General features: G+C 43.9%; 1 protein-coding gene across 5 annotated transcripts in view; it reads right to left on the bottom strand.

The window, feature by feature from the left end:
• Positions 1 to 519: 519 nt before the first annotated feature.
• Positions 520 to 13,083, bottom strand: part of erfl1 (Ets2 repressor factor like 1) — a 58,367-nt gene continuing 45,803 nt past the window's right edge. For 3 of the 5 annotated variants that reach the window (XM_070443881.1, XM_070443882.1, XM_070443883.1), the window contains 5 exons: positions 11,600 to 11,718; positions 10,531 to 10,765; positions 6,601 to 6,784; positions 4,330 to 4,459; positions 520 to 2,176 (listed from right to left, as the gene is read on the bottom strand). In XM_070443881.1, coding sequence (XP_070299982.1) covers positions 1,344 to 2,176; positions 4,330 to 4,459; positions 6,601 to 6,784; positions 10,531 to 10,765; positions 11,600 to 11,718 — 1,501 coding nt within the window. In that variant the 3' untranslated portion in view covers positions 520 to 1,343. The remainder of the gene's footprint in view (positions 2,177 to 4,329; positions 4,460 to 6,600; positions 6,785 to 10,530; positions 10,766 to 11,599; positions 11,719 to 13,083) is intronic. The other 2 variants (XM_070443884.1, XM_070443885.1) reach the window with 1 other exon arrangement.

The raw sequence follows: 13,083 nt of genomic DNA, 5'->3' as shown, positions 1-13,083 counted from the left end.
AGTGTTGTTTATTATTGTTCTAGTATTATATTTTAATGTAATTCATTATACATTGAGTTATATTTATGCAGTTTGATGGACAGAACAACGTACAATGCTGTTAAAGCTCAAAACATCACTGAAACCTTGAGACAATAAAATGTGTGGGAGCACATGATGAATAAGTAGTACACATACATCTGAAACATGGTAGACTCTAAGTAATGTCGAAATCAGCAAGCTCACCATCTCAGCTATGTTGGACAAATACACATGTAAAGAGAGAACGGAAGGGTAGAGAGAGAGAGAGGAAGAAAAAAAATAGAGAGACGGGGCAAGATGGCTCAAATAAAGGACAACATAACAGATGAAGGGAGCGAAAGAGAGAAAGAGAGAGAGTGGAGAAAGAGAGAGTGTTATCTAATAGAATCTATTAGCTGTGGATCAATTTTAGAGTCTCTGTCTCCCTGTGCCGTTCAACCAGAGCCATGGAGGGAGAGAGAGATAGAGGGAGGGACGGAGGGGGAGGGGTGNGATTTGTCCAGCTCTCTCTTTTGCTCTCTCTTTCTCTCTCTCTTTCTCTCCCTCTCACTGAAGAAAGTTAAGCAATTGAACTTGGCATTAAACAAAAACAAACAAACAAGTATGGAGTTAGAAATGTACATTACAATACCAGAGCATTACATTAGCAGAGCAAAATGACTAATTGTTTGGATTTGGGGATGATCATTTTTCCCAACAAACAATTAACTGTAGCAGCCTCCTATAAAGACCACCAGCTGGCAATGTTTGACTATGTTTTGAACAGAAAAATACATACCGATCCCAAGAAAAGGAATCCCCAAAAAACTAAAGTAATATCTCTGTCAGATATAATTTCATGTGGCCATTATTGCAATTAATCTTATGTGTGTGTATTGTAGTGTTGTTTATTATTGTTCTAGTATTATATTTTAATGTAATTCATTATACATTGAGTTATATTTATGCAGTTTGATGGACCCATTGCAGTAACACGGTAACATATGAATAGCACAGAACAACGTGCAATGCTGTTAAAGCTCAAAATATCACTGAAACCATGAGACAATAAAATGTGTGGGAGCACATGATGAATAAGTAGTACACATACATCTGAAACATGGTAGACTCTCAGTAATGTCAAAATCAGCAAGCTCACCATCTCAGCTATGTTGGACAAGTCAACATGTAAAGAGAGAGCAGAAGGGTGGAGAGAGAGAGGAAGAAAAAACAGAGAGACGGGGCAAGATGGCTCAAATAAAGGACAACATAACATGAAGGGAGAGAGAAGAGAGAAGAGGAGAGAGGAGGGAACGAGAAAGAGAGTTATCTATTAGAATCTATTAGCTGTGGATCAATTTTAGAGTCTCTGTCTCCCTGTGCCGTTCAACCAGAGCCATGGAGGGAGAGAGGGATAGAGGGAGGGACGGAGGGGGAGGGGTGAGGGGCACCAGGCTCTTGAGGGGATGGGGGGACACGGGGGGAGGGAGGGAGGAGAGAGGTGGCAGTGCTCCCCCTTTCTTCCCCTCCACCAGGATATGTGATCGAATGCTCAGCCTGGTCTCCTTGGTGATGCTGAAGTCAGGCTCGTTGTCTGAGCTGCAGTCACTCAGATCTGTGATCTCCAGGTCTGAGTCTGACTCTGGGTCCTGCTTCACCCCGCCTCGCCGCTCCRATGGGCTCTGTCGCCCCCCAGCACCACCACCAAGACCCATCCCTCCCAGACCCAGCCCTAACCCTAACCCTAKCCCCAACCCARGCYCCGTGCCTGGGGTRTTGGWYTCCCTTCTCTCCCTCTCACCCACAGAGCCYCCGTTGMSAATGTCCGTCCGGCCCAGCGACAGAGCACCAGGGTAAGGAGGCARGCAGAGTCTGGGCTGCCCACCTGCCGTGCCGTTAGTAACCCCGGTCTGGCCYGCTGCTCCYCTCTCYCCCCCTCCTGCCACCTCYCCCGGGGGGAGTAGGGAGGAGAAGGGGTGAGGCAGCTGGCCCAGGCTGGTCTGCAGCGGGTTGGGGTAGAAGTGGGAGGGRTAGAGGGAGCCGGGGGGCAGYTTGGGGCAGTTGTTGAGGGAGAAGGCCCCTGAGAGGTAGGGATTGAAGCCCCAGGGGTAGTCGAAGGGGGGGTTGCGGGGGTAAGGACCCAACAGGGATGGGGGCTTGGAGTAACAGGGAGCGGCTGGAAGAGAACAGAGACACAGAGACAGAGGTTAGCTCTCTGAAGGGGTAAAGATCTCCTGACATACCACATCCAAGCATGTTCACTAATTATGCTCTGCAATAATTAGCAACGCACAGCTATGCGCTGGGGCAAAATGAGAGCCCTGTTGATTTGAATAGAACCCTGATCTTAGACTATATGCCTGCCAGACCTATTCACACATTCAACTGGTTCACAACAAATATGAACATAATGAGAGATATGCTCTCTGGCAAATTAAAGTATCCCGTTAATAACAGAATAGTTATGCCACTGTAATGAAATAATACTGTCTATGAAAAAAGGAAAATGGACTGTGGTAAGAGAAATCCAGTTATTTAGAAAATCTGGCTGTTGTTGGCCATGTGTATAGTCCAGGTGCTTAGTGAAGTCAACTGAATAACAGAAAAACAGAAAAACACAACTCGCACACTCTGGCACTCTAGTTGGCTCCATCATACTTTCAGAAACCTGATTAACATAACAGCTGATATAATGTGTATGTGTATTACATCAGCTTCCCTATATGCATAATTTAATAACAACTGAAACAAATGAGGTAAATCTGAGGTGATACTGGAATTCAATTTTAGTGCGCGAACAAAAGAACTCTCTATGACCCCGACTGTACTTCCTTCCAACAACAGACAGCAAACTCAAAGATTTACCCCATCTCTCTCTACCTCTACCTCTACCTCTCTCTCTCTCTCTCTCCCGCTCTCTCTCCCGCTCTCTCTCTTCTTCCCGCTCTCTCTCTTCCTCCCGCTCTCTCTCTCTTCCTCCCGCTCTCTCTCTCTTCCTCCCGCTCTCTCTCTCTCGTCCTCCCACTCTCTCTCTCTCGTCCTCCCACTCTCTCTCTCTCGTCCTCCCACTCTCTCTCGTCCTCCCGCTCTCTCTCTCCATATTTGCTATGGAGGGCTAATTTGACAGTGCTTGAGTCTCTGTGTGCTGGGCCAGAAGTAGCTGGCAGACACATGAATATTGAATCAGTCAGGCAGGCCTCACTTGCTTATGAAAACACAGTAATGGGCGCCCACAGGCCACAAACTGAAGCCTGCACCCTCAATTAGGGCCTTCCTGCCTAGGAAGGGATTAGGACAGGGGGGACACATGAGAGGGAGAGGTGGGTGAGGAGGGAAGGAGGGGGGAATAGGACCTGAGGACACACAAAACAGGGGGGCCAGGTTGTGATGTGAAGGGGAGTGTATTCACAGTGAACACACACTAACTCACACACACATATTCACTGTACAGTAAGGCAACACATTCTGATGCAGCAGCAGGGCTGAAAAGCACACATGGAGTATCCAGACAGACAAAGGCATCTGTACACACACACGCACAAACACATACGCCCGCACGCTCACCTACACACAAATGCACACACAAAAAACACACACATACATGCACACATTCGCGCACGCAAGCACACAAATAAAACACACACATACAAACTGAGGGATTATATAAAGGGAAAATGCACATGATTACACTGACATTAATTCCAAAAACCTTAATTGAGCAACTGCCTCATATCACTGTAATAATACGATAGTATATACTGTAGATCACTCCCGTCTAACCGTTCCTGTCACCTGAAGGAGAGTATGAATTGGAGGCAGTAAAGGGACAGATCTCTGCTGTGTAAAGTACTGCAGTGAACATGGATTTGATCTTGTTATCTCTCTCCTTATGCTCTCCTCATTTCCTCAATCTCCACTTTCCTCCTTCCTTCCTTCCTTCCCTCTCTCCTCTGTTCTTTACCTTCCCTCTCTCATCTGTTCTTTACCTTCCCTCTCTCCTCCTCGCCTCTTTTTCCCTCTCTCCTCTGTTCTTTACCTTCCCTCTCTCCTCTGTTCTTTACCTTCCCTCTCTCCTCTGTTCTTTACCTCCCCTCTCTCCTCTGTTCTTTACCTTCCCTCTCTCCTCTGTTCTTTACCTTCCCTATCTCCTCTGTTCTTTACCTTCACTCTCTCCTCTGTTCTTTACCTTCCCTCTCTCTTCTGTTCTTTACCTTCCCTCTCTCCTCTGTTCTTCACCGTCCCGCATTTCTCAATCATCTTCTACCTTATTTTTACCRCTGTCACCCCTCTCCCTCTCGCCTCTCATCTCTCCTCTTCTCTCTCTCTCACCTGAGCTGAGGAATGGGAATGTGTCCAGTCTCAGTTTGTCTCCCTCTGGTCCCGGGGCTGTGGCCACTCGATCAAACAGGGAGGTTCCTCTCCCTGACTCTGGCAAACGAGGGAACAGTGACTGCAGGGCCTGGGAGAAARAGAGAGAGACAGAAAAAAAACATTAGAATCTGCTCATGTCAGTTAAGTAATCAATAGCAATTCATTTCATCAGCAAATAAAAACTAGACTTGTCTATAGGATCCTCAACCTCCTCTTTAAATCAGCATGTATTTAGGGTAAGTCATTTGATGGAGATGGCACCCTGTAGTGTGTGGTGCAATCACACCAACAGTCACAGCAAGGACAGGATAAAAGGAAGTGCCAGGGGACTGAGAGGGAGAGGAGAGGAGAAGATGAGGAGAGGAGGTAGGAGGACGCAGAGGCTCAAAGACTCAAAGCCAGGAGAAGTACAGAGTCAAATGGAGGCCAACGATTAAGTGGGCACAAAGGATAAACGACGAGAGATAGAGGGATTGGGCGCCCTTCGAGGAGGGAAGAGTGTGAGGGGACAAAGGAGGGAAAGGATTGATGGAAGGGAGAGAAGACTAAACAACATAATAGCTGGGGGGTAAGAGAGGAGAGAGAGGGGAGAAGTGTGTGGTGTGTGTGTGTGTGTGTGTGTGTGTGTGTGTGTGTGTGTGTGTGTGTGTTGTGTGTGTGTGTGTTGTGTGTGTGTGTGTGTGGTGTGGTGGGTGTGTGTGTGTTGTGTGTTGTGTGTGTGTGTGTGTGTGTGTGTGTGTGTGTGTGTGTGTGTGTGTATTGAGAGTGTGTGGTGTAGAAGTGCTTTAAAACAGGAAAGAGAAAGGAGGCCAAACAAACGAAACGGTTAAATCACACAGAGTCGAGGGAGACAGAGAGAGACAGAGGGAGGATTTCTCTTTTTTTAGAAGAGCTGGGATCAATAATTTCTGTCACCCCTCAGCTCCAAGTTTGAAAAGCGAGACTGTACTTCCAAGCTGCATGATCTGGATTGCTTAACCAAACCTGCATTAATGACCGAACATTGATCTGATCTGACGTATCTACTTGTCTTTTATTTCTTTCATTTTCAATCSATGACAGAGGGATAGGCCATCCGAGACGGGAATGTGAGAAGGGTGGATAACGTCTTCTTTTGTTTTAAGGACAAGTTAAAACCATCTCTCCAGTTTCTCCTTCACTCTCTATTGTGACTCTCTTTTTCTATCTTTCAGGACAAGCAAAGACTCTTCTAGTCATTTAAAGTTAACTCTATTCCCTTTTAAATACATTTCATGAATTAAATGAATAAAGATAAAATACTATTTGCACTAGTATCGCAATGTCAGTTTTTTGTATTTGTAAAGAATCTGTAAAACATAATTGTCATAGCAATTTCTATATCCAAGCAAATGAGAAAGTATGAACCAGTTAGTGTTTCATTTGCATATATCCCCACCTAAATGGATCCATCAGAAATATGCACCCTGAACACAGACCATTACTTCAATACGTGTATCTATTGTTTCATTACAAACTCTAACAGGACAGTTTTATTCATACAACCCCTCTGGGGGTCCAAGAACATTTATCTCTGTAAAAATTTCAAGATGTCTCTGGGCAAATAATAAGTGAAGACCATTTTATCATGATCAGGACTGCTGCTATTAGAGACAGTGAATAAAATATGTATGATAAGACACGCGGAATACAATTGATCCTCCCGTAACTGAAGAATGAATACACAGCAGGAGTCTGTACAGTACAATCTGCAGTTCCCTGAGACGAAATGGATTTTAGCTAGACCCGCTGAATCAAATAAACATTAATAAACAATCAAGTATGGAGTTGTGGCAACCATATTTCCATCTCTCAGTCTCATTTTCCTCCCTTTATTTCTCTCTTCTTTTCCCCAATGTTTGTTGTTGATGGTTCTCAGGAATCTGCTGGTCTTCTATCCAACTTGTCCTTTAATTTTGGTGAATTCAAACATGTACTGTTCAAATGACAGCTCACTTTAGACAATGTGATGGATTGTGATAATAGCGGGGAATAACTTGGAGTAGCTGCCTATTCTGGAATAGCTTTAATTCCTGTCCTTACAATCCTAGTAATCCTCTCTTTCTCTTTCTCTTTTCCCTTCATACCCTCCTCCATCCATTACCATTTCTCTCCGTCCCTCCCTCTGTCCTAAACTCCATTCGTTCCTCTCACCCTCCCTCCCTCCCACCCACCTTCCCTCCCTCACTTCCTCCGTTCCTCCCTCCGTACCTCGGGTGTGAGAGGGCTGCAGTCGGGCGCGGCGGAGCCCCCATTGAAGTGGTTCTGGAGCAGGAAGGGGGAGCTGGCCATGTCCAGCAGAGGATAGTTCACCAGCACCACCTTACTGAAGTTAAACTTGTAGGTGAAACGCTTCCCTTTGGTTTTGTGCAAAATRCGCTTATTATAGTAGTACCTGGGTGGGGGAGGATGGAGAGAAGGTGAAAGGGAAGAGATTAGGAAAGAGGGAATGGAGAAAGGAGAGAAAAAAATAGGAAGAGTTAGAAACAAATATCCATGTTTTCATTGATGGTTCACAGCAGGGCTCTCCAACCTGCTTCCTAGAGAGCTATCATCCTGTAGGTTTTCCCTCCAACCTGCTTCCCGGAGAGCTATCATCCTGTAAGTTTTCCCTCCAACCTGCTTCCCGGAGAGCTATCATCCTGTAGGTTTTCCCTCCAACCTGCTTCCTGGAGAGCTACCGTTCTGTAGGTTTTCCCTCCAACCTGCTTCCTGGAGAACTACCGTCCTGTAGGTTTTCCCTCCAACCTGCTTCCTGGAGAGCTACCGTCCTGTARGTTTTCCCTCCAACCTGCTTCCTGGAGAGCTACCGTCCTGTAGGTTTACCCTCCAACCCTAATCTAGCGCAAATGATTCTAATAATAAGCTGGTTGGTAAAATGAATCAGGTTAGTTACACCTGGGGTTGGAGCAAAAACCTACAGGAGGGTAGCTCTCCAAGAAGGGTTGGAGAGCCCTGGTCAACAGTAATGTGTTCCCTTAACAGCAGGGGGAACAACACCGGCCCTCCAGGGCTGAACTCCTGCTGGGTTTGTTTCTCCCTGGCATCTCACTGATCAATTCATGTTTTGACTTGATAGTCTCCACACACCTCGTTAGGCAGGACTAAATAAGTCCCAGAGTAAAACCAAAAACAAGCACATAAATAAACAACATCCCTCCAGAGCCTGATCTGACCTGCTGTGCACTGTTGACATACAGCAATTATCATGTAAATATTAAATATATTTGGTAAGGGCCCTAAGTAAGCATTTCACTGTTTATCCACACCTGTTGTTTACGAAGCGTGATGAATACATTTGATTTATTACAGGTACAGTATATGTACAGAAATATGCATAATAGATATACATCAACTCTTGCTGTCAGTGCTTCTGTATTCATTCGCAACTGAAGTGCCTCTTTGAGGGCGGGACTACAATGTGAGTGGTGTCTCTATGGAAACAACCTCAGGTGCCAGTCACTCCAACCTTACAGTGCTTGTTTCCTGTGCCACCTACTGAGGTGTCACAGGCTACAGTACCTGTCAGAATCCTACACTGTCAGATACTACATACTGCCATATGGTTCAGATGAGAGGGTTGGTACTTCAGGTACAGAGGTCACGTGGGGTGGGAGGTGTTCTCAAAACTGAATAAAGAAAAAACATATTATATTAAGCTGGTGACTGTCCTGATACATTCTTAGACTTTAAATTACTATTTTAAGCATGTAAGTCATTTAAAATAGGCCTGTGACAAAGTTCAAATATATAATCTTTCAAATTCAAATAAGGTAACAACTTCACAGGCATACAGACCTGTATACAGTGCATTCGGAAAGTACTCAAAACCCTTAACTTTTTCCACATTTTGTTACGTTACAGCCTTATTTCCTCATCAACCTACACACAATACCCTAGAATGACAAAGCAAAAACGTTTTTTTTTTTTTTTTTGCAAATGTATAAAAAATTGAAAACTGAAATATCACATTTACTTAAATATCACAGACCCTTTACTCAGTACTTTGTTGAACCACCTTTGGCAGAGATTACAGCCTTGAGTCTTCTCGGGTATGACACTACAAGCTTGGCACACCTGTATTTGAGGAGTTTCTCCCATTTTTCTCTGCAGATCCTCTCAAGCTCTGTCAGGTTTGATCTGGAGGGTCGCTGCACAGCTATTTCCAGGTCTCTCCAGAGATGTTCGATCGGTTCATGTTCGGGCTCTGGCTGGGCCACTCAAGGACATTCAGAGACTTGTCCCGAAGCCCCTCCTGCGTTGTCTTGGCTATGTGCCTAGGGTCATTGTCCTGTTGGAAGGTGAACCTTCGCCCCAGTCTGAGGTCCTGAGCACTCCGGAGCAGGTTTTCATCAAGGATCTCTCTGTACCTTGCTCCGTTCATCATTCCCTCGATCCTGACAAGTCTCCCAGTCCCTGCCGCTGAAAAACATCCCCACAGCATGATGCTGCCACCACCATGTTTCACCGTAGGGATGGTGCCAGGTTTCCTCCAAACGTGAAGCTTGGCATTTAGGCCAAAGAGTTCCATCTTGGTTTGAGAGTCCTTTAGTAGCCTTTAGACAAAGTCCAAATGGGCTGTCATGTGCTTTTTATTGAGGAGTGGCTTCCGTCTGGCCGCTCTACCATAAAAGCCTTTTGTTGGAGTGCTGCAGAGATGATTGTCCTTCTGGAAGGTTCTCCCATCTCCACAGAGGAACTCGGGAGCTCTGTCAGAGTGATCATTGGGTTCTTGGTCACCTCCCTGACCAAGGCCCTTCTCCCCTGATTGCTCAGTTTGGCCGGGCGGCAAGCTCTAGGAAGAGTCTTGGTGGTTCCAAACTTCTTCCATTTAAGAATGATGGAGGCCACTGTGTTCTTGGGGACCTTCAATGCTGCAGAAATGTTTTGGTACCCTTCCCTAGATCTGTGCCTCGACACAATCGTGTCTTGGAGCTTTACGGACAATTCTTTTGGACTCATGGCTTGGTTTTTGCTCTGACATGCACTATCAACTGTGGGACCTTATATAGACAGGTGTGTGCCTTTCCTAATCATGTCCAATCAATTGAATGTACCACAGGTGGACTCCAATAAAGTTGTAGAAACTTCTCAAGGATGATCAATGGAAACAGGATGCACCTGAGCTCAAATTCCTGTCTCATTGCAAAGGGTCTGAATACTTATGTAAATAAGGTATTTCTGTTATTTATATTTATAAGTTAGCAAAAAATTCCCCAAAACTATTTTTGCTATTTCATTATGGGGAATTGTGTGTAGATTGATGAGGGGGAAAAAATGTAATCCATTTTAGAATAATGTGTAAAAAGTGAAGGGGTCTGAATACTTTCCAAATACAATGCTTATCAGTATGTATCCACAACAAACAGTTGGGGCCCTCGCAATGATTTGTACACTTTTGCTTTGCGTGGCAATTGTGCCGTGGCCCTTAATTGAGCAATTAAGCTAGGCTAATCAAGAAGGCTAATTATGGCCCCAGCCAATTCATAACAATTAGACCCCTACGACAGCCCCCATTAACGAGAGGGTAGGGGAAACCAGGGAGGGGGTTAACAGTGTGTGTGTGTGTGTGTGTGTGTGTGTGTGTGTGTGTGTGTGTGTGTGTGTGTGTGTGTGTGTGTGTGTGTGTGTGTTGTCATTTGATTTGCATAAGCAAGTGACGAGTAGCGGTGGGATGTGGGGTAAATTCAATAGAATGATCTATAGCAGAATAGGTAGCAGGGCTATAGTTTAAATCACATAGCAATGTGTAGAGTTTAGAGGCAAGTATTTCTGATAAGGCAGAAGGACTTGATTTATTCTCGGTAGGTCTAAATCCCAGCTATTTTACATGGGGGATTAATTCCGAAATTCTTACTGAATTTTTTATATAGAGGTTTAATAGTGAACTTATCCATTTGGATATTGGAAAATAAGGTGGAATCGAGGGTATTGACATTTTTAAGGAAAAAACATATTTTTCTTTCCATTTTTACTGACATGGAGGGAGAAGATGAATGAGACACGTAGGACTTATATCCACTAAAAATGAATACTGCTACTTTTTCTGGCTTCTTATACTGAAAAATATCTAATAAAGCACACATATACACAAAAAGACACACACGCACAGGCACACACCCACACACACACAGTTCCTACCTTAGCGCCCTGCTCAACTTATCGTAGTTCATGTGGGGTTTGCATTTCCTGAGGCCCCACAGTTTGGCCACCTCGTCAGGGTCCTTGATGACAAACTCTCCATATTCCCCCTGCCAGGAAATCACACTCTGGTACTCCTCCTTCTGCAGCAGCTCCAGGATGAAGTGCCAAAGCTGAATCTGTCGCGAGCCGGGGCTCGACTCAGGCTTGTAGGCCCAGTCTGGGAAGGCGATGCCTGAGGAGGAGGAGCAGGAGAGTGGGAGGATGAGATTGAGGCCTATTGGTTTGTGAATGGTGAGTGCTGGCCAAAGGGGCTAGCTGTCTGGATGACTGATGGAGTGATGCAGTTAAGGGATGATGTGTTTAATATCATAGAGCATGCTTACAGCAATGTTGCTCTGTGGTACTACTAATGCCCACTAGCTTGGACCCACTAGCTGGTCAGTTAGATTTCTGCTCTCTTTCAGAGTTGATGGATGCTACTTACATTTTTATAATACTTGAATTCTAACTGCCTGCTGTCATACACTTCTAATATAATAAAATAGCTCATCAATTGAACAAAAATTCTGGCTAATTGCCTCGCAGAATAAGTAAAGAAACATGAATCCTAACAAATTAGAAACACTATTTGTTCACTGATGTGTGTGGTAAGTTTTTTGATATTCAAATATAAAAATGATCTTTATAATGCAGACTTGTTGGAGTATACATACTGACCATTAGAAAACACTAGCTATCAAGGCCTGGTGTACTAAGCAGTAACACAGGGGAAAAGTATGCAAGGGAATACAGGTAAACCTACTACAAATAGGTACATAAAGGTTAAGAGGTAGGAATAATGCATTTAGTTGAAGTGTAAATAAAGACAGTTTGGTAAATTAGCATCAAGGTTTTTTGTTGTCTATTTTATTCCTGCTGATAATAACATCTAACACCAAACATTGCACAGGTACAAGCACTTTGTACATCTCCCCTTAGTGTATAACTGGTATCTGCCCTCCCCCAAAAGTTAATCAAATGTTCCTCCACAACCCTAATAAAATCCCCAACTCCCCAAACCACGTACCCCGGCTTCCGCAAAAAAGTGCCCCAATCCTGCTTGCCTCACCTGGAGTCCAGAGGGCAGGGACAGGGGGGGTGAGCAACAGATCACTGACGCAGTTACAGTCCATGCCTCCACTACACCTGAGAGATGGGCAGACAAAGGGAGAGAAGGGGAGAGAGGGAAAAATTCCAATTTAATTCCAATTACTTTTATTTCTTGGTAGAAAACGAAAAAGAAAGGTGGGAGAGAGGGATGAGTTAAACAAGTCTGAGGTGAGAGATGACCTGCAGGGCAAAGGGCGAGGGATGGTTTGACACCGTGGTTTAGAGTCCCTCATATCAACGTTACATACAGTCAAGAGCTTTTGTAGATCATGTGTTTGATGGAGTGATCTAACAGGGTCAGAGAGCACTAACTGATGCAATGTGGAGGACACCCCTACAGTATAGAATATGAGAAATTAAAACATCTCCTTTAAACTTGAAGAAGGCGCAGGATAATGAGGTGATACATAGAAGCTGTTTTGATCAAAAAGTGGGAGTAGGGAGTAGTGATTCATTCCAAAATGGTAAGTGGTTTAGTGGTTATAATGGCTATATTGACAAAGACGTAACATGAAAGACTGATATATTCAATTTACAATCCTTTAAAATAATTAATATTTGTAATACAATAAGTAGAAAATTACAAAAATAGAAACTAAAATGAGTGCCAAGGCAAGGTAAGTAAAAACAAATAAAGCTGTATTTTCATATTTTCACATTGCTAATACCTAAGATAAGATCTGTACCGAATATGCCAAATAAATGCCCAAAAATTGAAATTGGGTTAGCTAGTGAAAAGCACAACAGGTAAATGTACAGAATAAATACATCTAGACATGTTTATTGGCCAGCAAACTGTTGATCAGCACAGTTTCTGTCTGAACATTCACATCATTTTATTTTTGAGAAAATAATCTCTGAATATAGAAATTAAACTGTGAATTAGGGTGGCAGGTAGCCTAGTAGTTGGAGCGGTGGGCTCTAAATACCCGAGCTGACAAGATGAAAAATCTGTCGATGTGCCCTTGAGCAAGGCACTTAACTCTCATTTGCTCCTACTATGGCTGACCCTGTAATATGAGTGAATATGACTAAAGACAGAGTTGTAATTCTACTGTGCACATTAGACAACTGTGGAGGTGAATGGTGAAATACTAAGGATGTGCACCTGTCAATGTTAGGATGAAGAGAAGTGAGACGAGTTCAAGAGATTGGATATAGTTTGGATATTACAATTTCATCTTGGTTGTTTTACAAACCTCAAATGGAAAAGAAACCATGCCACTGCAAAAGTATCTTTAATGCTGGTCTCTCCATCTATCTTTCCATCTATCTCTCCACCTCTCTCTCTCTTTCCACTCTCTGTCTCTATTTAATTATGCTCTGTGAAATGTGGATTTTCCCTCCAGCATTGAAATGGTACGTGAATTATTGAGGTGTGTTTGTATAAATTATTATTAC

Source organism: Salvelinus sp. IW2-2015, linkage group LG6.1 (genome assembly GCF_002910315.2).
Source record: "Salvelinus sp. IW2-2015 linkage group LG6.1, ASM291031v2, whole genome shotgun sequence".
Taxonomy (NCBI): domain Eukaryota; kingdom Metazoa; phylum Chordata; class Actinopteri; order Salmoniformes; family Salmonidae; genus Salvelinus; species Salvelinus sp. IW2-2015.
Note: the sequence above shows the minus strand (reverse complement) of the source record. Positions and strands in the feature narration are given on the sequence as shown.